This window comes from Xiphias gladius, chromosome 1 (assembly GCF_016859285.1).
Source record: "Xiphias gladius isolate SHS-SW01 ecotype Sanya breed wild chromosome 1, ASM1685928v1, whole genome shotgun sequence".
Taxonomy (NCBI): Eukaryota; Metazoa; Chordata; class Actinopteri; order Istiophoriformes; family Xiphiidae; genus Xiphias; species Xiphias gladius.
This window is the reverse complement of record NC_053400.1, coordinates 18,706,174-18,730,199: the sequence shown is the minus strand read 5'-3', so window position 1 is coordinate 18,730,199 and position 24,026 is coordinate 18,706,174. Positions and strand designations below refer to the sequence as shown.

At 40.0% G+C, this 24,026-nt stretch overlaps 2 protein-coding genes across 7 annotated transcripts in view; one reads left to right on the top strand and one right to left on the bottom strand.

The window, feature by feature from the left end:
* Nucleotides 1-7,390, bottom strand: part of ap1g1 (adaptor related protein complex 1 subunit gamma 1) — a 26,328-nt gene extending 18,938 nt beyond the window's left edge. For 2 of the 4 annotated variants that reach the window (XM_040139925.1, XM_040140180.1), the window contains exon 1: nucleotides 6,710-6,816. The gene's annotated coding sequence lies outside the window, so the exon portion shown is untranslated. Of the gene's footprint in view, nucleotides 1-6,709; nucleotides 6,817-7,340 lie in introns of those variants that run through there. The other 2 variants (XM_040140094.1, XM_040140009.1) reach the window with 2 other exon arrangements.
* On the top strand, nucleotides 6,885-24,026 carry LOC120797024 (zinc finger protein 821). 3 transcript variants are annotated; one of them, XM_040140453.1, is made up of 6 exons: nucleotides 6,885-6,986; nucleotides 17,433-17,564; nucleotides 17,710-17,822; nucleotides 19,104-19,202; nucleotides 20,446-20,612; nucleotides 22,100-24,026. In XM_040140453.1, the coding sequence occupies exons 1-6, from the start codon at nucleotides 6,983-6,985 to the stop codon at nucleotides 23,088-23,090; spliced, it is 1,506 nt and encodes a 501-aa protein (XP_039996387.1). In that variant the 5' UTR covers nucleotides 6,885-6,982; the 3' UTR covers nucleotides 23,091-24,026. The 3 variants fall into 3 exon arrangements, with proteins under 3 accessions (XP_039996387.1, XP_039996302.1, XP_039996214.1); XM_040140368.1 differs by having other exon boundaries at nucleotides 17,707-17,822; nucleotides 19,107-19,202; XM_040140280.1 differs by having other exon boundaries at nucleotides 17,707-17,822.

Below are 24,026 nucleotides of genomic sequence, written 5' to 3'. Positions count from 1 at the left end.
TCTACCCGCTAGCCTTATTAGCCTAAATGAATTATAAATAAAAATAAAAAGCTAGTATTTACTCCAAAACATATTGAAATATGCCAAGTCTGATTTGTTCGCACTCAAAGCCTCAAGCACATTGCAGACAAGTTAGCCTACCCTTTTTAGATAATATGCCATGTTGGTTGTTGAGCTGTGATATGAAAACTTCTGTTTGCAAAGTTTACATTCGACTTGTTAATCATCCGTTTTTGCAAAATGCAGCCACACCAACAAGTTCTTTGACATAGAATGTTAATTAGTTCTGAGCAGGCTCTGAGTAATTTTGATAAATGTTAATTTGGACCTAGCAGTCTCCGTTAGGTTGTGCGAGTTCAGAACAGAAGGGTGGTCTGTCCCTGTTAGGCTATTGATGTAGCACTTTTCTCCTTAAGAAAGTAACACCAGCGATTGTCAGACCAATGAGAATTTGGTTGGATTAGAGCATATCTACCAACGAATCGACCAGTCGACTACAGCCCTAATTCCAAGTTTGATTTTTTAAAATTTACAATGAAATTTAGGCATAAAGCTTGTGAATATTACCTCTGAATTTAAAAAAAAAACAAACAAACTGTAAACATGTTAATGGTGGCCCTCCACTTAGAAAGGAGTACAGTTTGTCTCACATCTCAAGGAAGGCTTTTATCTGGTAACATGCAGTACATAATTAAGCTGCTACAGCATCAGAAACAATGGTAATTACTTGTCAAGCAAACCCATTTTCTCCACCTAGGTACCCAGTGCTGAAGTGGTCGTTTGGATAGACAGAAACAAAATGCATTTGGACAGAGCAAAGGCCTTAAAAAAAAAATTGTGATGTGTAAACTAGTGGATGGCATTACTGATACATTATACATGAGGAAAGTTGTATAATGCTAGAGGATTATATTTACCCTAGACAGTTACTACATCCCAGGAAACTGTTGTGAATACTGACACAAGCTGCCTTAATAATGTATTGTTAAAATTTTTTGTAGTTCAGTTAGTATTTATTCCTTGAGCTGGATATCTGTCATGCTAAGCATCAGAGGAATAGTGGAGATTAGATTTTCAGTGGCACTAACAGGTGATGCTATATGCAGTGTAACACCAAAAACAGTTTTGTCTTGTGGCTTAAACTGTTAAACATAAAAAATGTGTTGTAGGCATTTGTCTTATCCAGTAATGCTGCAGCAATTGTTCTCACTAGACCCCTGCCATAAGACTTATGAAAATCTTACTAGGTCTTGAGCTGGCTAATTGCCACAGTGCCTTACATGGAAAATCAACTCCAGCTCCTGTTCCCACATGACACAGACTCCAAAAATTGGCTGAGCATTATGGTGTCTGTGAAATTAACCTAAAAGGAACTTTAAATCTGTTTTTGACATACCTGGTTGCCTCGGATTCCTCTTTTTAAACCTGTAGGGTAGAGTATTTTTACCTGAATGCCCAATGGAAAAACTCCATACCATTAACTATCACTGACAATATTAAATGAAATTCTCTGAAACTATGCCAGTCTACTGATGGAAATAAGGATCCAGATATGAAGAGAATGAGGACATCTTTTATTGAATAAAGTGGTGGTTTTCAGAGAATCTATAAATTTACTGTGATCAAAGAGGAATGGGGAGGGTGGTCAGGCAAGGTCACACTTTAATAAAGCCAGAGATCTACTGTCTGTCTTAACACCATTTAAATTACCTGAGCTGAATGGACCTAATGTTGGGCTGCTTGAATCATGGCTCCCTTTCTCTTGCTGTGCTTATAATCAAATGTGTACACATTAATGAAAATAAATCCAGCTTCTGCTGAGAGCTGATTAAGTTACAGTTCTTCATTCTTGCAGCTGCAGTATAACAGTTCATTCATCTACAATCGAAACAACATGTCTTTTATTATCCATAATTGCCATTTCTTTTAATTACTATTTCTGGGAAGTGGAGATGTCTTTAGCTGAAAAGACAAAACTTATAAGGAGAGGTTGCACACATCATAGATGGATTTGAAAAACCATAGGATGGGGGAGCTGTGATCTTATTCAATATTTGGGCCTCATCAGTGTACAGCAGAGTTCAATAACAAAGGTTATCTTTACTCAGAGTTAACACGAAGACAAAAATGCAACTATTCTGCTATGTATCCATATTACAGATTAAAGGTGGAGTAAGCAATTCTGGAGAAAGACTTAATATTTTAACTCAACAGCAAAACAAATACACTCCTCCCTTCAGTGATCCTTCAGAAACTCCGCCCCCCAACTTCATGAATGCACATTGCCAAGGCAACGACACAATGGCGGAATCCAGAACACTTTACAAAAGGCATCAAATTGGACAGTCTCTCTCACTGCTGAAACCTTATAGTATAAAACATCATCATAACAAACAACATGCACACAAAGCACATCCAAAACCCCATGGGGTAAAAACTAGTGAGAGTTATGTTGTTTAGATTGTTTTTACAAAACTAAAGTGACAGAACAGAAACCATACGTTTGTAGCTAAGCTAACAAGGAAAGTAAATTTACCTGGTACAGCATTTCGAAATTATTTATCCAACCAAATAAATCCACTGTTCTAGCAAACTTGTGTTTTTAGTTCTTTGTGGCTATAAAACCCCTTGCACCTTATATGGACAAATACCACAATATAGAGCAAACAATGAGTAAACTAATATTAGCAAACTGTTGCTACAATTGCTGCTGCGAATCTAACATGCAGAGAAGACGAGATGGTTTCCCACAGCCAGCACACCAGCTGCAGACAGCGATACTCACAACTCTCCTGCTACTATTGCTAACATCACACCAACAGCATATCTTGGCAAACCAGAAAGTAAGCTGAATGTCCGTGGGTAAGTAATTTAACAGGAACCTACTTGCTAACTAACAAGTTGAGATTAGCTATCACAAGCATTAGCAAACAGGACAAAACAATACTGAACTACTGACTCTATGACCTGTTGCTCTGTGCAGAAACAGAGCAACAACCACATCTCTCTTCATGCCTTTCAACCCTCGGAAGTCTTTCTACCATAGTCAGACTGGCCATTGGGACTCCCAGGACAAATCCCGGTGGACCGTTGCATCAGTGGGCTGTGAGCCATCAAAACATCCATAAAGTTTTTTAAATTTTTGCTGGCCCTTTCAGTCTCTTTACCAGTCCTCCCTGTGTGCCTGTCATTTGGGTGCAGGCCAGTCCAAGCGGTTAAGTCCAGTGCTGAATTTCTTTCCCACTCAGACCACACAGTCTCCACTGCTGGAGAGCCTCACTGAAAGCTTCACCCTTGCCTGATTTTCAATTTTAGTTCTTCTGATCGATTCCTCTTTGGCTGTTCCTCGGCCGTCTCTCCTTCTTTGCAATGCAATTATGTATATGTAGCCATCACGCCGCGACCGTTAGGCGTTCCTTCCATGCACTCACCTTAACATTGCCACCGGTCTCTCGGCTGCAGTCCCAATCAATCCCATTCAAAACTTTGCGTGGTCTGGTGGCAACGGAAGGGAAAATTGCTTACTCCACCTTTAAGGTGGTGACCACACAGACCCGTCTCTACAGCTGATAAAGACTGTCAGAAAAAACTTTTCCAGTGTATCTGAGGATATCTGGCCCAAGTGTGACAATGAAAAAAGGTGCAGGTCCACCCTCTACGCCAAAAAGTTTAAGAACCAAAAAAAACTGGATCATTTGGTCAGAAAAAACAAAACAAAAAGTAAATCAGACAAAGTTTAGCTGGCAACATACAACCATCACCAACAAATAATCAGAAATCATATAAAACAAAGTTATAACCACAATAGCCATGATACAAAATTACAATGTGGTAAGACAGATGGTTTTTGATGGATTATGTAATATTATTAACATTTCTTTCCTACATAGACGTACTTTGCCTGTATTCTGAAATGTTCATAACAACCTTTTCCTCTCATGAGACGTGGAGAGCCAGCCTAAATCAGCTTTCAGAGCCTGACAACCGGCAACAAGCAAAAGGAATGCCACACCTCCCTTTTACCACAGGGAGCATTAAACCTGTCGAGCCTGAGACCTGAGACATCATACTAGAAGCATTAAGAGATAAAACAGCTAAAATGTTTACAGTAGTTTACTGAATGCCATGAGGACTATATGGTGAGAATTTGAAAGCACAGATGTAACATCCACTGCTACCTCCTTTGTTGGATAAGAAGTGCATGGTTAAACTAGACAAAACGATCATCAGTGGGATGCATGATGAAAAATATAAAAGAGCCACCACTGGGAAGAAGCATTTTCCCAACTCAATTTGGCAGGCTGTTATAACCTGCACTTTGTCTATTCATTTTCTCAATGTGCTCAGGTATGTACCCAGATGTTATAAATCAAACACTATCAAAGCAGACCACTCTGTTCCTTCTTATTTCACCAAATCTAAGCTCTGCATAGCTACAAATGGAAGGGCAAACTTGCAAGAGTAAAATTATATCAGATAGTTCCTGTGTGAGCTTTTACACATTTTACATTTATACTGCTTCCTTCATGCACATTCCAAATAGAGAGGCACCCAACTTTGTTTTTAAAAAAAAAAGATATTTTAATTAATCATTTCTTCTTTATAAAACATCTATGAAGTCCAGTTCCATCGAAAAGTCTGTCAGATTGTTGCACTCACGTGCAAAGATTAGTTCATCAGCTCACGAATACAACACTGTTTGCAGTTACCCCAAGTTCCTCCTCCTAACAAGGTCCACTACCACATACAAATTCTCAATCTGTTAAAGACACTGTTAAATGTATATGAAATTAATTGAAGAATATGTTCAAAGCCTGGTGGTCAGCAGAGACAGCAGAGAGCCATTACTGAGCTAAATTCTAACTATTTGGCAATCATGTGGAATAATAGCTGAACCTGTACAGTCTCTCCAGTTTCACAACAAGTCTCAAATCAACAACCGATGGCGGAATCATTGAGGTCCCTTGAAGAACTAGCCATGTGCAAACAAGAGTTCATGTCCTTAGTCTTAGCCATCATCATCATCATCATCTTTTCTGCTTCCAAGATTTTGGCTTAGTTAGCCTGTACAAACAGTTACTTATCTTTTTTAGGTTGCAAACTAGCCAGCAGGCAAAGCTCGCAAAGCAAGCAACCTTAATACTAATGCTAACTCCTATTGTACTCTCTCCACCACTGACATTATGGGGCTGCTTTTGCTGGGACATATTATTTTTTATGTTTATATATAAACATATGAAATAATGCAGAAAATCTCTACAATAACTGCCAACCCCCAATGTAAATAAAGCTCTACTTGATGTATCTGGAAGTATTATGCCACAAAGTTAGTCACAACATCATTGACAGCAGAGTTAAAGGTTAAGTGTTTTTAATTAAAGTCATAGCTGTCTTGTTTCAAGTATACAGTACTCATGTTATGACACAGAAATATTTTTCATGGAGGGACAACTTTCGATTCTGTTGAACCCTGGACATCTCCTCAACATAGGTAAATATTAGATAACTGAATTATTTCAAACAGATTAGTACACAAGAGGTAGTTTATATTTTGGAATGGCACTTCTTAAATCTTCTACATATAACTAAAGCTATTAAAAAGGGGTCTGACAACGATGTACAGGAATCACCCATACTGCACGTCACAGTCATTTGTTCACTTCCTACTTACAGCTGACTTCCTTAACGATAACCTACTATTTGTTCCATGAAAACGAGTGTTCTTTAGATGGGGATACGCGCATTTTAATTATGCATATATCTTAATGCTACCTTCGTAATTACGGTGTTGAAAAGGTAACTTTGGAAACTACTGCAAAAATTAGTCAACGTCCTTAACACACGAAGCTACCTATCGTTGGCTTCGTGGGTATCTACATGGATCATTGACTACCGAGTGAAATGTTTACAATTTGTCAAATGTTAGGAAAGTCTGATATAATTGCAAGGCTTCGAGCCAAACATCAAATGCTTAATGTTACTTAGCTAACGCACATTACACCTAGCAAAAGTCAGCTAACAACGAGCTAACACTGGTATACACTAGTATTTTCAGAGAAAGGGCAACGTATTAGGATGACACTACAGCAGTAGCTTCACCTTGGGTGACATTATTCCGTTAAATTAAGGTTTACATCAACAGCATTGGACAGCATTGTCGAACTAAACGAGAGGCCATTACAGGCTGGGCATGACACCTGAATATGATCGGCGATTGATCAGGACATGATGCAGTTCAGGCCTTCTTGAAGCATTTGGATTATCAAGCTAGCGAGTCCTCTGTGGCGTTAGCTAAGCTACCTGACCACTCGTTTGTTTCTGTATCAGTTAATCCGAATACAATCTAAACTAAAACGAAAAATGGCACTTGTGTTAGCTTACGAGAAAGATATAAAACATAAATTCCGCATTATGCGTTGTCACGATGATTATGATTTAGTGGGCGACCACGCAACATAAACGGCTATTGGGCTTCACATCCCTAGCACAGCAGGTAGTTAGCCAGACTACAGCTAAGAGTGTATGCTAACTATGCTAGCTAACTTAGCTGCTGACAGGCACAACCCCGGTGCACTGAGGGCTGCGACTTCCTATGCAGCGCCACAGTGAGAGTTGTCAACGCAGATACAATCAAACCACTGGCGATTATTCACACGCAAAGGCACTTTCATACATTTCTGGCAACATATTATTCTTAAAAGATACTTACTAGCCGTAGTGATGCCAGAAAATGACTGGAATCGTCTCTATTAGCAATGGAGGGAGGAACACACTAGACATGCAAAATGGTGGCTACTCCAGCCTCAGCACATCTACCGCAGGCGGAGGGTTACACTGACATATCCCAGAGGTTTGTGAAAGAAGCGCGGACTGGCTTTCGCACCGAGCTCAACCACATCACCAACGTACACTAAACCTTAGCTCGTACCACAGGACCTCTGCCCGGGACTCCCACCTGATATGCCAGTGTTCACTGGACACCATGGGTAATAGCTGAATTGTGTCTTCATGGTCATGAGCGATATAGCTAGGTGAATGTACTTTTAATACTAGTTATCATTTGCTAGTTGCTGTCTAGCTAGTAAGCTTCATCTCCTCCATCATTCCCGCATTACCAATAAAGGGCTAACGTTAGGCAGCTAGCTAACGTTAACGTTATTTCATTGATCTCATTGGCTGTTTGACCCTAAATAATTGTGTGTACCGTGGCTCTCAGTTTGCCCGTTAATTTATTTCATCTGTCACTTGTCATGCAAACGTCGTAAATTTCATGACACGACGAGATTGTTTTGTTGAGATGGCATATTTTCTCTTAACCTTGCGGAAGAATACGTTTTTACCCTGTCAATGTCGTGCTGCGGTCCGTTTACTCGTGGCAGTCAGTGATGACGACTACATGTAATGTTATGACATTAGCAGTCCAGTGGTTTGGAGCGCCGCCTAGTGTTGATACTGTACTGTCCAAGAAATGATGCTGTAGGTCAGGGTTGATTAATGTTTTATTAACTCTGTAGATATTGGACTGCATCAGGTGTGGTCTCGAGCCTAAGTAAAAATATAATATAAAAATAAATAATATAAAAACTTTCATGAATACAGGGTATCGTTTAAATTGAGGCTTCAACAAACCTACTCAAGTTGGAATGGAATTCAGAGTCATTGTGATCAAACGTAAAAACAGATGGAAATAACACAACATTAGAGTTAGCTGTAATGAATGATAAAGTCTCAACAACAACAGTCGAGGTGGTGTAGCAAAAAGCAATGTGGGTGTCGTGGAATATAAAAATGTTCCAAAGCTTTTAAAAGAGAGTTATTTTCACGTACATAGAACTAAATGCAGTGATTGTTATGTGATGTAAGGACTAGAGCCTGTTGTTCATCTGCTTGGAGCCTGACTGTGTTAAAATTATTATAAAACTGTTGGAGCAAAGAGGGAATCTGCTGGATGGGGAGTCAGAGGTGGAAAATTACTTTCCTAAATTCTTCCAGTTGATTTCATGTCATATGGAAACACTTAAAAAATATGAAAAGTCAGTTACTTACTTGACAAATGTAATCATTAAGTGATACGTCTCGTTCTGTGATTTACGTTTTTCCATCCTGTTTCAAACTTTTACTTCTTGAAAATTCTTGAAACGAACAGAGCTTCTCCAGTAACAAGTGGAATTTTCTTAGCCTGTTGGCACAATTAAGACCTGAACTATTACTCTGAAATGAGGACTGATAGTTTTGAGTTTTGCCTTGATTTCGTTAGAGATGATCAAGAGTACCCATAAACTGACAACTCTTCAGACTGTGGCAGAAAAATAAACATGGTTTACGTTAAAATTCCAAAGCAAAACATATGACATAATGATGTATACAGATATTGTGATACTAATTGTTGTGTACGAAGCTATTAGTTTAATTTGGGCTTTTCTTGTGCAGATGATATATTTTGTGTAGCCCCAAGACTTTTTCTGAGTTTTACGTAGCACAGTTATCAGTATCAATTTAAACATTGAAGTGCATGAATCAACACTTTGCTAATACTTATACCAGCCCACACCCTTCAAGTCACTTTTTCGTCTTTTTGACCTCCCAGCCCAAAGGCTTATCATCTGATTGAACAAACAGCACTCCTATGAACTCTCATCCGCTCAGAGGCTTATTTCACACAGCAGGAATACAAAGTTACCCAGATAACTTTGCCGTGTAAAATTGAAAACCTAAGAACGTCGACTTTATTTCAAAGCATCTGTTCAAGCAAATTACAAAACATATTTAATCAAATATAACATATATATTATACACATATATTACACATAATAAGTGGCATATAGTCATGCTGATGGTTTTGGTTTAATGTGACCAGGTTTTGAGATATCTGCCTCTTAGATTTCTGCTGACACTCCAAAATAGTATTTTAATGGAGTTGAGTGGAATTTGACTTTTGTGCTTTCAGAACTGGAAAAAAAATCACATAAAATTCACAGCAGCAATATGGCTGTCCAGAAACAATTTGCTGGTCACTGTGGATAATCCACACCATCAACAGCTTTCATTGGATCTATAGACACAATCCTGCTTAGTGAGACACATCCCAGATAATGTCCACGGAGAATCAGACTTATGCACTACCTATTACTGTTATCTGCCAATTTTTACTCATTTCAGATACAATATATAAATATTCGTATATGTTTTGTCCAGTAAGTACCAAAGAAATTGCAGCACGGAAATGCCAGAAATATGTTTGTGGTCATTGAGAAACAGTGTCACCATTGCTTGTTTTTTCCACCAGAGAGCACTGACAGGTTTTTCTTTTTCAAGTGTAAAATGTCCCGCTTGATACATTACCAAATCAAAGGATCATTAACAAAAATCTTTACGTTGCACGTTTTTAAAAATGAATATTGGCTGATATATGTGTTGGTTGGGCTCTAATTTATACTGGACTATTTGTGTGACATAAATGTCGTATACTAAGGAACTTGTATTTCAATGACATTTCCTCCTTTCTCCTTATAAGAGAAAATGTGTATTCTGAAGCTATGACAGGATACAGCTTCCTATTGTGTTTTACGTATGTAGGTGTTGTCTGATGGCAACCCAAACTTAAATGCAGGACTCACTAATCAAGCAATCAAAATATTGGGAACAAATGGTAATCGGAGAAAACATAAATTATGGGTTTTAATATAATAATACTGCAGGAAACGCATTTTATTTCAAAAAATATTTGATGATATGAATAAACAATCCCAGGTCAAGGTTCACTCACTAGCTTCCTTTCATGACCATTCAACTGTCTCTCTTTAGTCTTTATCAGCGATATTTGATTAAAAATATTCACAAATTTATTAAGATTAATTTGGATTCATTCAGATTATTTGAGACATTACGGTAACAAAAAAATATTGAGGTGCCGCAAGTGTGAAAATCTTGTGTCGTTTTTCTACATCGTCGTCTTTTCTCCCACATGACTTGAACGTAACGGAATATCTTTAACATCTCTGCATATCCCACAATCCTGTTCGGTGTAGCTTCATCGCTTCTGTGTTAGAGATCAGCTGTAATCGTGCATCGCTGCAGTGAGTACACGGGTGCCAGCGGCTCGGGATCGGAGCAGCTCGGAGCTGCTCGGTGTCTCTGGTCGCGCCCGGACATCATTTTAACCCCCCAGATCGACTGGAGACGGGTCTTTCTTAACGGCTGCAAGAATGTGAAGCTTTTAAGTAACCTTATTTTTCTTTTCCGCCCCCGTAAATGACCGAGTAGACGATTTGACCTGATTGGTTTTTTCGTGTTTTTTTTTTACTAGTATTTCGTTCATCATCTGGCCCCTCAGTGCGGAATACACCTGGACTGGTTTCGGCGTAACCGTCCGGGGTGAGGAGGAGATTCCAGTTTGTTTGTTTTTTTGTTTTTTGTTTTTTTTACCGGGAGTGGGCAATAATATGTCCAGGCGAAAACAGACCAACCCTTTCAAAGTTAACTGTAGGTATTCCAGGTATTGTCTGATACAATTTCACGAGTTATTTATCCATGTCACGTCCATTATCCGTCTATTCTTTAGTTGTTTTAACAGGAATATGTTGAATTATTGTTGTTTGACACAGTGTTTCAATTACTTTACACGATGTATTAAACCAAAGACAGGGTTCCTCATGACATACCATCACATACTCTGTTGTGATGGTATGTCATATTATGTTAGTCGCTGACATTTAAATATCATAGATATTTTTTTAGGTTTGGGTTTGCATGAAAATGTTTTCTTATCAGAGTGGTGATGATATCTCACTTTCATTTTGGCTGGTAGTTTGTAATGTGAGAATGCAGCAGGACACTTTATTTGCTGATCCGTTTTGGGGTTTTTCTTTCTTTTCTTTTCATTATTCTACCCCTTGACGAGTTATATAGACATAGTTACACATTTAAGAAAACAAAAGAGACAGAAGTAAAGTAAGTGGCCAAGTAATTGAATTTAAGCTCTGGGCAACAACAGTGTAATAATAAGAAGAAGAAAGAAAGAAAATGTTAAATAACTGAGTTATTAATTTTTTAAAATATGCAAATGAGCACATCTGAAAATATTCAATACTTACTTAAAAATAGCTGTTATTACTTTGACAAATTCAGCAAGATTCATAAATTGGTAATGCATAATGGTGCTCATCACCTTGAGCCCTTGCCAGACATGAACTACATGGTCTTGCAACATAATCATATAAATATGTCTCCTTTCAAATTGATAATTTGTGCAAACTGTGTGTGCCATGCTGGGAGATTCGTAATTCATATCATCATTTGTGTTTTTACTAAGTAGACTGATTCACAAAAAGGCCTCTCATAGTATCTTCCTCTAGTTAGTCTATGTGTCGGGCCTTGTGGCTAATCAATTACTGTTTTCTGGGTTTTGTTTTAAGGTGTCATATCTGTATAGTTACTTGGGGAAAGCATGTTATAGGTGTTGGGAGGAGCAGGCTTGGAGTCACATCATAACTAGCATGATGTTAAACTGTGGTCAGAGGGAACAAGCGTTTCAGCTTTTAGACTCTGTGGATCTGCTTGGTGTCAGTTTAGATTGCTCCGACATGTCAGTTTCAGTACAAGATTACGGGAAAGCAATAGAGAGCACATAGTAAGCAAAACTGATTAAAGCGGCAGCTATTCAAAATATGTGCAACTGCTTTGTATTTTAAGGTGACAATTTTTGCAGAAATCATCTTTTCTTTTAATTCTCCCTGTCTTCCTTTTTAGAATGAAATATCTACATTATTTCTTATTGCACTAAGACTATTCAACTATCTAAAACTATTAGTTGTCTAATTAATTAGTTAATTGACAGAAAATGAATTGGCCGCAATTTTGATAATCAGCCTTTCCCAGCAAAAACAACAAAAAACAACAAACACTATCTGGTTTCAACTTCTCTAATGTAATGTAAAGATTTGCTGCTTGTCTCTGTTTGATATCATTGTATGCTGAATAAATTTTTTTAAAGTTTGGACTGTTCGTCAGATAAAGCAGTCTGTCTGAAGATGTCACCTTGGGCTCTGGGAAGTTAATTTTCACTATTTTGTGACATTTATAGGCCTAATGATTAATCAATTAATGGAGAAAATAATCAGAAGATATGTCAATAATGAAAATAACGTAGTTTTAACAGCCTTAAAAGAGCCTTACTTTGTAGGACCATCTTTCCATTTCCATTTTATGTAAAAATTAATTTTATTGAAACAGATAGCAGGAATTCTGGGGAGACCCCTTCTGCCCCCTGGATCCCTTTGTCGGTGGGCAGCGGGCTGACCTCTTAAACACACCTCAGTCCGCAGAAGGGGATTTCCTAGTGTAATCTACTGTAGTTATGTATGCTGCAGCCCTCCTTTCTAAACATAGTTTGTTTAGACTGCCGTTGAAATACATCTTGCGCTTGCGACTGCAGTAATCCCCGCAAGCTAATGAGCTCATTTGCTGCTCTGTAACACTCCTACAAGAGTCCAGAGTGGGAGCTGAAAACCCTCAGGAGGGCCTAATACAATGTAATGTTGGCATATGTTAGTGCACTTCATGCTGTGACAAATGCCATAACATTTTTTAGACTGACAAACTGTACCTCCCGCCGTGTCAGTGGAGAGTGACTTCAGGCACTGTGTTTTGTAGACTGACCTTCCTCTGCTTTGCCTTGATTGTTTAACCTGTCTTTTCTTGTGAGGTATGAATCACAAACACAGACTGTCCCCCCAGAGAGGGACAGACCAGACAGACAGACTGACAGACCAGACAAGCAGGGAGACAGTCTGACAGACAGACGGGCTCACACACACACACACACACACACACACACACACACACACACACACACACACACAGGGAATTCCAGACAATAATACAACAGTGCTATTTGTTAGTTAGGATTTGAGGTGGTGCTTTCTGGAGAAAAGTGTATGAATCCTTCAGGTTGACAGCAAATAGAAAGAAGTTTGTTTAATAGTACAGGTGGATATTTAACTGGGTTTCAAAATGATTTTTCATATGAAATATACATCCTGGAAAACTGTTTCTTAGAGTTAATCATAAGGAACGATATGCAAGTTATTTCATATATTTTTGAGTAAGTTGACACATCTGTGCTTACAGAAGCTTTATTTTTTTTTTACTTAATTTTACCTAATGTGAAAAGTACAGGTTTAAGTTGAGCTTCTCATGCACCAGTTTTTCTCAAGTGTCTGAACTTGGTTTTCAAAGAATCAAAAATAAGATGTTTGCCCCCATCATGTTCTTCAGCACCTCAGCTAAAATGTTCCATGATTATATGTGATGGCCTTCTGCTTTCATGGTGACAGTATAGTCTTGTGGTCAAATAAAAAGCCCAATCAAAGAATGTAAATATTGCCAATCTATTGTATTCATGAGGGAGAGTGGAGGTTAACATCAGGTGCCAAACTAACCAGAGAAAGTTATCCTCAAGAAAAATGGTTAATTACTTCATCTTCTTTTCTGTAATATTAGGTCACCAGTTAATCAGAGTGAGAATTGATCAGATGTCTGGCCCACCATCCTCGTTCTCCTCTGTGTGTGTGTGTGTGTGTGTGTGTGTGTGTGTGTGTGTGTGTGTGTGTGTGTGTGTGTGTGTGTGTGTGTGTCGGGGGGGGCAGGGGCCCCAGCATTTCCTTCAGATTCAGACGGTGTTGTGTGTCTGCGTATGTGTGTGTTTTGGAGGGGACGACGGCTGAAAAGAAAAGGAGGGGGCTTTGAATTCAACAGGACCCCCATTGCTTGGTGTTTGAGTAGAGTTTTGGCATTCTATCTTTTGTCTGTTTTGTTTTGCGCGCTTTGCCCCCCCCTCTCTCCGTGTCTGTTGGCTGATGAGTTTGTCTCTTTGTCTGGATTCAGTCAGACACTGCGTCACCTCCTGCCTACAGACACACAGACTCAGAGATAACATCACAGTGGCAGAGACAGAGAGAGGGTGGATGAGGAGGAGTCGGTGGGGGGGGTGGGGGTCGAGGAGAGACAGATGTACAGACAGAGCTCTAGGAGTTGGGGGATGGGTATCTCTCACACATCAATCATTCACTATATGCTGTGAAGCCAGCTTGTTGTAGTAGTTCATAGTTCAATACTCCGATCCACTCTAGCAGTGCTAATGAATGCTTGGGATTCTATGGGAAAAGTGCCCAAACTGCATTCACATACCAACTTCTCACCAGTAGATTGACAAACCTCCTCAAGATTATACCTCTGTTTTCCTCAGATTTACAGAGAGAGAGAGAGAGTGAGTTGTGTGTATGCGTCTGTGTGTGTGTAATACCTCAGGATTGTGACGAGGCCTGTAATTACTTCTGTCAGACTCGGGTAACTGAAGTCAGGATCTCTCGCCCATCTCTGATCAGTGTTAATGGAGAGAGAGAACACAAGGGAAGAAAACTGGATTTTAAGCCATCATTAATTTTAGCTATCTGAAGTGGGACGTTCTTGCGTTTGAATGCCAGAGGAGCTTTCAACGAAACTGTCTCCAATGAAGCAGTGTTTGGCAGTTAAATATAGGTTTGCAGGGTCAAGTGTAATAATAAGGAAAGTGAAGGCATTTTATCAAATCCTGCAACCAACAGGGCTACTATAAAACAAAGAGTTGCATTAAGAGGAGTGAAATGAGCCGCATATGGGCTGTCATGTTTATCCTCCCCCTCAGAGCTGATGGTATAGATATGGAAATAGTCAGAGATACATACAAGCAGGGAGGACAGAGGGCGAGCCAGGCTGTTCAGTGTGTGGGTGGTACTGAGAGAGAGAGAGAGAGAGAGAGAGAGAGAGAGAGAAAGAAACGCACTGAGTAACAAGGCAGTTAACTAGAGGAAAATAGTGCAGGCTGCTTCCCCCGTGGGACTGCAGCATGGCTGTCGAACAGAGCTAGCATGTATCTGTGAGTATACATGTGTGAAAAAATGGGGGTTGGGATGAAAATTAAGTTAATTTGTGTACACATATGTCAATGAGCTTTCCTTGCTGGATTAGCATCCATTATGTGTCAGCGTCGGATAGCTCATATGAAAGCAGCCTCATCGATGAAGAACTTCTTGTGGTCCACGTCTTCAGTGACTCCCAAAAGTCTTGAAAAAAATGTGGAATTGTATGATTAAATTAGTTTTTATTTTTTTGGTTTGTTTGCTTGTTTTTTGGGTGGACTGTGCTGTGCTGATCAAATGTTTCACTTTTGTTGCCATATTTTGTTACTGTAACAATCTCTTATCATTCTGTGCTTAACCAGATAGCAAAATGTTCTCAGAGGCCTGGGTACATATTTTGTCCTCCACAAATTTCAAAGAGTGTTTCCATGGACAAAGCAAGAACAGATGCTCAGATATAGGTGAATGCACTTGTGTTGAAAAATCCATACCTTCTTGTGGTATGGCAGTAGATGCTGTGTCCATGTTGCCATGGAGATAAAGCACTCATTCTGGATACAGTGTATAGGTAAAAAGGTGACTGCTCTTGATTTAGAATTTATCGTTCATGTTTTTAAGTTTTCATGTTCACTTCCTTTATTGACATTAGCTCGGTAGCTTGATACTAAATATCATGAATCAGCTTATTTTAAAACGAAGGTTATTTGTGTATTCAGTTCCTTTACAAGAAGTGCTACCACCGTGGTGCACAGTCACAGTGGTGTCTGTCTATAGACACACTTATGTTATGCATCATGGTATGCAGGAAATTGCAGTACGTTGCCAACCAAAATCTGTCCTGTATTGTGAAACTTCATAGATAGGGTTGGTCTTCAATTAATGTGCTCCACACCTTTTTATGAAACTGCAAACATAAAAGTTATTTATTATTTCCAGTTCTTTAGCCTGTCATACCAATTTCATTCAGTACTGTTCTTGGAATTTTATTATTGATCAGTTCATTGTCATATATCAACTATCAATACTTGGGCTTTTCTTAAACAATGATGGTTTTGCACTAGCCAACTCTACTTTATCTTCATCAGATGAATTTGAAATAGGGTGTATATTAAAAAAATCATCTGTCGGTATATGTAGTTTTCTATCATCATATGCTCTAGATATACAGTGGGGTCCAAAAGAGGCCACGGGAAAGTGGTCAATAGAGGACTTGTTACTGGATAATATAACCAGATAGGAATGACTGTGTTTGGCTAATCCAGCAAACTTAATATGAGAAACATCAAAGTACTTTATATTTGATGCAAAAATCATATTTAAAAAACCTAATAACAATGGTCAGATACAAGGCAGATACACAGTATAAATGGTATTGCAAAATCCCTGATGATAGGCAGATTTGTATAATCACATGGTATATGTTATATTGTATCTCACTTACCGCTAGTGTTTTAATCATATATTTTCATTTAGGTTTAGCGCATACAGTCCCCTGACCCTTGTTACTAGCATAGCAGGGGTCCCCTGACTTCACTCCTCACTTTTTCTCTCCAGTCAGAACAGCCCAATGTGGCCACTGGAAAGACTTATAACCAGCCGTGACAGTGATGCTGGTATTGTTTTGTGTGTTCGTTTGTCATCATGGGAAAATGTGGTGCTGCGGACACCAACTGCAGCAGGGACTGCCACAGAGGCAGTTTTGAGTACTTTGGCAGGTGTTTATATTTCTGTCTGTCTGTGGACAGATTTTGTCAACGCAGTAGCATCACGACTGTGCAAAATGCAGTCATGGAACTTTACAGGTGTGTAGTTGAAATCAAAATGTAATGGAAGTTGGCAAGGGGCCAGGAGGGAAGACTCAAAGTGAAAACAATACGAGCTATGCTATCGTAGCTTGTTAAAAAAGCAACCTGAGCAGTACATTCTACAATTTGATCCAACTGGAAATCAATATTTACCTGCCTCTAGCAGCCGTGGCAGCGTGGCTGGTATTTTATTTCAACCTTGTGTGTTATGTGTGTGTGTGTGTCATAGGCTACCTCTGCGGACAAATTTCAGACTAAAGAACAGTTAATTGCGGATAGCTTGTCCAGTTAACAATTGGGAACAATTTGGGTCAGTGTTTAAGTTTAGCATTAAGATAATTCACCAGGAAATGAATGCAAGTTCATGTAATGTCCCCAAAAGTGACCAAGGTCAACATCTGTGTCGTCATGGCAAAATGTGGTCCCGGAGACACCTACTGTAGTGGGAATTACCACAGAGGTGGCTGTCTGTCTGTCTGGACAGATTTTGTCAGATTTTTTTCACTGCGCTGATACAGTCACAAAAATTGTTGAGATCAGAGTGAAGGCCGAGTTCAAAGATGGGTCTGGTCCAAGTCATGAGTACTGAGTACTCATGTAATAATGTAGTAATGACCACTGAGTACTCATGGGTCAGAATATCAACATGTTGACTAGCATTGCTGCTGGTGTGATCCCATCACAAGATTGTTCTCTAGCCTTACGATTGCCACTGTCTTTCTATCTCCAGGGCCATTTCACACTTCAGGCATTACAGGACTTCAGCACACTATTAACATGGATGGCAGGGACGAATTCACCGAGGACAGTGAATGCTGCAGCAACAACTCCCAGGAAGTCCAAGGGCAGGATAGCATCTCAGGTACAGAATGGAGGGAAGGGATAGGGAAGGACTGGATGGACTCTGCAGGAACATCCTCAGATTGAGGGGTGTTAGTGAGAGTAAGCCCTGCTCTGTGTTCTGTTGTCTGTCTGTATTGATAGGGCTGTGTTTGCCTCCATAGAAGACAGCGATAGTGACCCTGACAACCACGGTGAAGACTCGTCCTCCAACACCTCTGCTGACGACCACATGACCACCAAGAGAACACAGTGCCGCCTACAAGGAGCGGTCAAAGAGGTGAGCGGCTGGTACCCTCATCGAACATCAAAAAATGGGCTGGAGTAATAATGACCAGATTAATCTTGGTGTTTTTTTTATGATTTTGCCACTTTTATTTATAGTGGTATTGTTTATTTCTTTGACAGTATTTTGCCTCATCTTTAATTAGTTTGAGTGCTGCCTATATATTACACTTAGTAGTTGGTGGTGTCGCATAAATATACAGACAAAACTCCTCAGAGATAAATTTTGGAAAAGGCTCTACCTTCGGTCTCTGTGCAGGTGCCCAGGTTCATTTTGGGCTCTATGGTACAAGCCATGTAGTTTATAAATTAAGTCAATGTGATGGTGGCAAGACTTGTGTGAGCTGTGGAAGTGATAAACTTAATAGCCGCAGGTTTTTTCAACTGTCATCCACCAGATGTGCATGAAGCAAATCAGATCATCAGTTAAAACTGTAAAAAAAACTGTTGTACCGCAGTGTGCAGACACATATCTTGCATTCATATGGTCACCTTTTTTTGTTGTCTTTTGTGTGTGAAATTGTAAAAAAAAAAAAAAAACGTAAAACTGTTTGAAATTTTTACTGTTTTGAAATACCTTGTGTCAAATGAGTAAAACTTGCTGATAAAAGAGGTGTTTTCAGTCATCAGGAAAAATCTGTGGGTTGTGACAACTTGTGTAAACTGAAATATATTGCTACACAATTTAGAAAAACAGAAATATACATATTACAGGTACTTTAATGAACTTCTAATAGACTTGAACAGAACACCCCTGGTAGCAACTAATATGTTTTGTGCTCAGACCTTCTGTTTGAAAATGTTCTGCATTTCAGCTTGTGTGGGAGTCACATCTGTGACAGGACACAGCATCATGTCACTGTTATTGAGTCACTGGGGCTTCTGAGAATTTTGCTCATTCATACATTTAACACATCATCATAGAAGACTTGCAGAAATGCTTCAACTGGAAACATGTGAAAGCGAGTAGTGACTCCACGAAGGCGCTTGGCACTTTGGTACTTAAATCACACTTGTCAGGATGCAAACAGTGAATCCTTTTACAAATAAGGGCAAAGTTGATTGTATACAATAACTCAAAATGGTTTAATCTATTTTTACTTTTAGAAATTGTTATAATAATATCAAAATGGATAGGATATCCTGCTACAAATCTGTGAAGTGAAAATGAGGTTGCGGAGATGCTGTGATGTGGGTGTACTTATACTTGCATATGGCACTGTTTTGTTTTGTTTTTTTCCTGCGTTGTGTTTTAACGGTGTTTGGTTTTCCTCAGGAGAGCGAGGAAGGTGCAGACCACATCAACAACTTTGTCTGTCCTCTCTGCACATTGGATTTCAGCAGCCCTGAGAAGCTCATATCCCATGTCTACCAGGTGAGAACAACAGTGTCTCGCCTCTCCTCATCTAGTACAGAACCATGAAAACAAAGCGGCTTTAGATCCCTTATTGCAGTCTGTTTCTAATAAGGTAGTGGTAGGTCGTCACCTTTAAAGCCCCCTAAGTAGCTTTCAGCTTCAGTACTTCAGTGAAATGCAGGTTGATGGAGAAGGTGTTGACTTGTATGATCCAATCTAGTGCTTAATTTGTCATGTAACTGCATAGAAGTTTTCAGTGTTAGGGTTAACTAAAACAGAAAAAAATCATCACCATAAACCAGCCAGAGCTGGTTTACAAGTTAATACAATCATAAGTTGGTTACAGTTCAAGTTATCAAAAAAATCACATTCAGATTTTGATTGTAAATGTTGCAGTTGCAGGTTCATCTCTTCTTCCACGCTCTTTCTTTTGGTTTCCAGTAATCCACACCATCCCCTCTCATTATGTGTCTTCACCAATGGCTGTGAAGTCTCACTTCACATTCAGTAGCTGTCTTATACCTTACTTCAGCAATTGCAGAAAGCACAGCCTCACAGCTGTTTGTTTTTTTTTTTGTTGTTATTTTGTTTTTTATCAGTGTACATTCTGTCACTGTAACGTTGAGCAATTACAATGGCGTCTGCCCAGCTAACTCATGTGAACCGTGCGGACTGTGGCAACACAACATAGTCATTTTCCACTGTTACAGTGGTAATTAATTGGAGATAAAGTTATTAATTGCAAGATCAGTTGGCACTAAGTGGTCCCATTTTGAGGAAGTAAAACCAAAAACTGTTATGTATCCCAGATGCTCTGTCTAAAAGTTTTCTCCATTTTGGATGAAATACTAACTTTACCTAATTATGGCATGTACAGTACTGTGCATCGACAAAATCAGTTATGTTTATTATTTTTTAGCAGTTGTTAAATTTGATACATTTTGATACTAATAATAAAAATTTATTTTTATATATTTGTTGTGTTTTTTAAATCATTGATCATCGTTTACAATATGTAGTCTAAGTTCATTAATATTTCACAGCCATACAATATTTGCATTGCTATGTTCTCCCTCTTGATTGGTAAGTCACACAAGCAGAAAAGTGTTTCACTTGTTCTGCAATGTCCTGTGATTGCTGCAAACAGAACCAACTACAGCAAAAAGTAGACAGTTGTCATCTCTCAATATTGGTGATGTACGTTAAACGTTTCTTCTTTTCTCAGCTTCTTGTTCTTCTCTTGTTTTTCTGTCTTTAACAGCACACGACTATGATGAGCAACACCAAGAGCTATGTGTGCCCAGTGTGTGGGCGAGCCCTGAGTTCGCCTGGCTCACTTGGTCGGCATCTTCTCATCCATTCCGAGGACCGCCTCTCCAACTGCGCTGTCTGTGGCACACGCTTCACTGACACCAACAACTTTAACAGGTTCGGCCCATCTCTACTGTATCTATTGTCTGAGGTCATTAATGCAGATTGCTTTCATTTTTTAGAGGAAGAAGTATACAGATGTTTTACATGCAATATTATATATTTAGATGCATTACTATGACCCCAAGGTTTTGTTTACATCAAATTAATTACATATTATAATTAATTAAGCATTCAAGTACATAAGACAAATAGATAATAGAAAAATAAATATAAATACAGTGTTTACATCATAGTGTTTTTGTGTTTTGTGACTGATGATATTCTTGCTGTCTGTTATTAATCTTTAAACAGCTCAAACACTATCTAAAGGTTTAGTAAACTACATCAGATCCCTTTATCAGCTTATGACAAAGCTTATTCATATCAGCTTATTCATTTTGTGCCTCCAACAAGGTGGTCAAATCTATGAAACGGTGTGCACTGTACAAAATTTTAGAAAAGGTGAAAATATGTCTGTAATACAGCAAACTCAAACACAATGGAGCAGTGGTGTGAGATTAGGCCAGATGCACAACATGAGGGATGAATAATATTAGTACTGAAATGACAGATTTAATGGAAATAAACTTGCATGTTGCTTAGCAACTACCATTATGTTTCAAATTTAAACAGCACTGACAAGGTCAGAACACATAGTAGAAGGAGAAACACTGTAAGAAGCCGTAATGCGGTTTTGACAGGAGTGAAAAGAAAAACCAGAGAAAAAAAAATATTCATGAGCAGTCATGGTTGGCAGATTCTGGTGTTACTATAAGATATATAACGCTGTGAGTAAGCATAAACTGAGCACAGATATACAGAAGCTGCATGGTAGTTGTGTGTGGAACAGCCATTTGATGGTGTGGTAGCCAGCTAAAAATAATTGCAAATAAAGTAACTTTTTAAGCATATGGCGAACTTGTTTTGTTCCCATAGTGTTATCTATCAACTCCATTTTAGTTAACCACAGGTCACACAACACAGTGTGTTGCTCATCTCTGACACAAATAATTGGGGAACTGAGTACAATGAAATTAGTCATCTTTTCCTATTTGGACGAAAGGGTTTGAAGTCACGTTACTCATAGCAACTTAATGGATTCGCCCAAAACTGACTGTTGTGACCATATGGACCAGGTTGTGATTACAAGCTTTTGTAAAATGTAGGAGGTGATTGTTTGGGGCCCTTTGTGCCCAGATATGTGTCTTGAGAGTTAAATATGAGTCTAAACAAATAAAAACTACATCTGAAGTGGAACAAAAAGTTCAGTTAATTAATATAATTCACTTTTAAGCAGTTAAAATTTAAAATTGTGCCTCAGTCAGTCACAGTTTTACCAGTGAAACAGTGAAGACACCTTTGTGAAATTACACAAACAGATGAGGCAATCAGGAGGTCAGATTCAGAAAGGAGCAGAAATTGTATTAGTGATCTAATACGTGTAAGAAAGACTCCAGATGTTTCACTTTTACCAAGCTGATTAATGCTGTGTCCTCTCACAGGGAGAAACTTAAAGATGTCCTTGACGTAACCAGGATGGATGTCACTGGTGGAAGGGACACCTGTTCCATGTCCCAGTCCCTCTCCAGCAGCCCCATGGACAGCCCGGGCCCCGGCACTCGCTCCTGCCATGGACCAGGCCCCAGCCCCAGTTCATGTCAGGGTCCTCGCTCATGTCAAGCACCTGACCCCAGTCCCAACTTATGTCAAGCCCATCGTACCTGCCAGGGACCAGGCAATGTCACGAGCCCGTGTCAAGGCCCCAGATCATGTCATGGCCACGGCCTGGGATCTGGACCATGCTCAGGCCCTGGACCATGCACAGGCTCTGACCAAGGACCCTCCTTTCCCTCGCTGCCCGACAGTCTCCTCTCCGAAGGGCCATCACTCGCAGCTATCCCTGATGCTCTTAACTCCTCTTCCTTAGGCCTTCCTCCTATCCCCGACATCCTGAGCCCTATGCCGGTCTATCCTGCCGGGGTGCTGCTCGTGTGCAACAGCTGCGTGGCCTATCAGCAGTTAGTGGAGGCCCAGTCGCCGATGCGGAAATGGGCTCTGCGTAGGAAGAACGAGCCCTTGGAGACTCGCTTGCAGCGTCTAGAGCGTGAGCGCACGGCAAAGAAGAACAAACGGGCGTGTGAGACGGAAGAGGAGAGGGAACTGAGGAGGCTGCGGGACCGCGAGGCCAAGCGCATGCAGAGGATGCAGGAAACAGAAGAGCAGAGGGCGCGCAGGCTGCAGAGAGACAGGGAGGCCATGCGCTTAAAGAGGGCCAACGAGACGCCCGAGAAGAGGCAGGCCAGGCTGATCCGTGAGAGGGAGGCAAAGAGGATCAAGCGACGGCTGGAGAAGATCGACCCTGCTCTGAGGACACAGATAGAGCACGATCCTGCTGCGATGGCTGCCCTCACAGCAGACATGAGTCTCTTTCAGTTCCCCTGCCCTATGCCAGTCCCTTCCATTGATAATGGTCTGTTCATGAAGCTGCCCTAATTGGACCAGGCACTGGGGGATGGGGGGGCCACACTAACTGGCGTCTAATCAGCATTATTAACCTCTGCACTCCACCATCAGGCTGCCATGATCACATCAAACCATTCCTAGCTGGTTGACTCCCGGCATCTTCTGTGTCAAACAGCATCACACACAAACTGCTTTGCTAAATATAGCAAAAACTACATCATTTTCTAATTTATTACAGTTTAGAAAACCCTGGGGACAGGGTTGAGAATGTTTCATATTGTATGGATGATGACATAAAAGCATGTTGTAAAGAGATTTATCTGTTTGTCAGTGGACTAGCAGATTTAACACAGTTCATTCTAGTAGGAGCAGTTATACTTCCTTTGAGGGAAAAAAATGTTTTGCACATCGACCTTCAGTGACGGGAGTGGGGACTTTGTAGCCACAGCTCCCTCCTCTCTGGTCCCCTCCGCCAGCCCAGTGACTCGGGTTTTACCGGTAGCTACACCTCTCTCTTCGAGCTGCCACCGCGGGTCCCTTGGAAGGTCATATTCAGTCAAACTACTACCTCAGCTGGCGCCGTGGTCGCGCCCTCTGTCCTGTGGCTTACTGCGTTCCAACTCCAAGCTTCCAAAGCTCTATATGTACTGTAGACTACTACAGAGGATGCGGGTTGTTTTCCACAATTTGTGTTTGCATTTATCGCTCAGGCACTTTAATAGGACACAACATTCACCGGAGGAGCAACTGATTTACAAACACACCAGTACCACATGTATTTCCCAGGTTTGGTTATAACGTTTCTTAACAGATAAACTCTGAATGTTTGGTCCTATTGAACACGCCCAGTGTCGAGCAACATTCCCCCTCATCTCCTGAGTTGTACATCTTAATGCATTCACCTCTTTACATTCTCTTTGCCAATATTTGAATCTGTGTTCTTTTCATTACGCTCCTACACTCCGA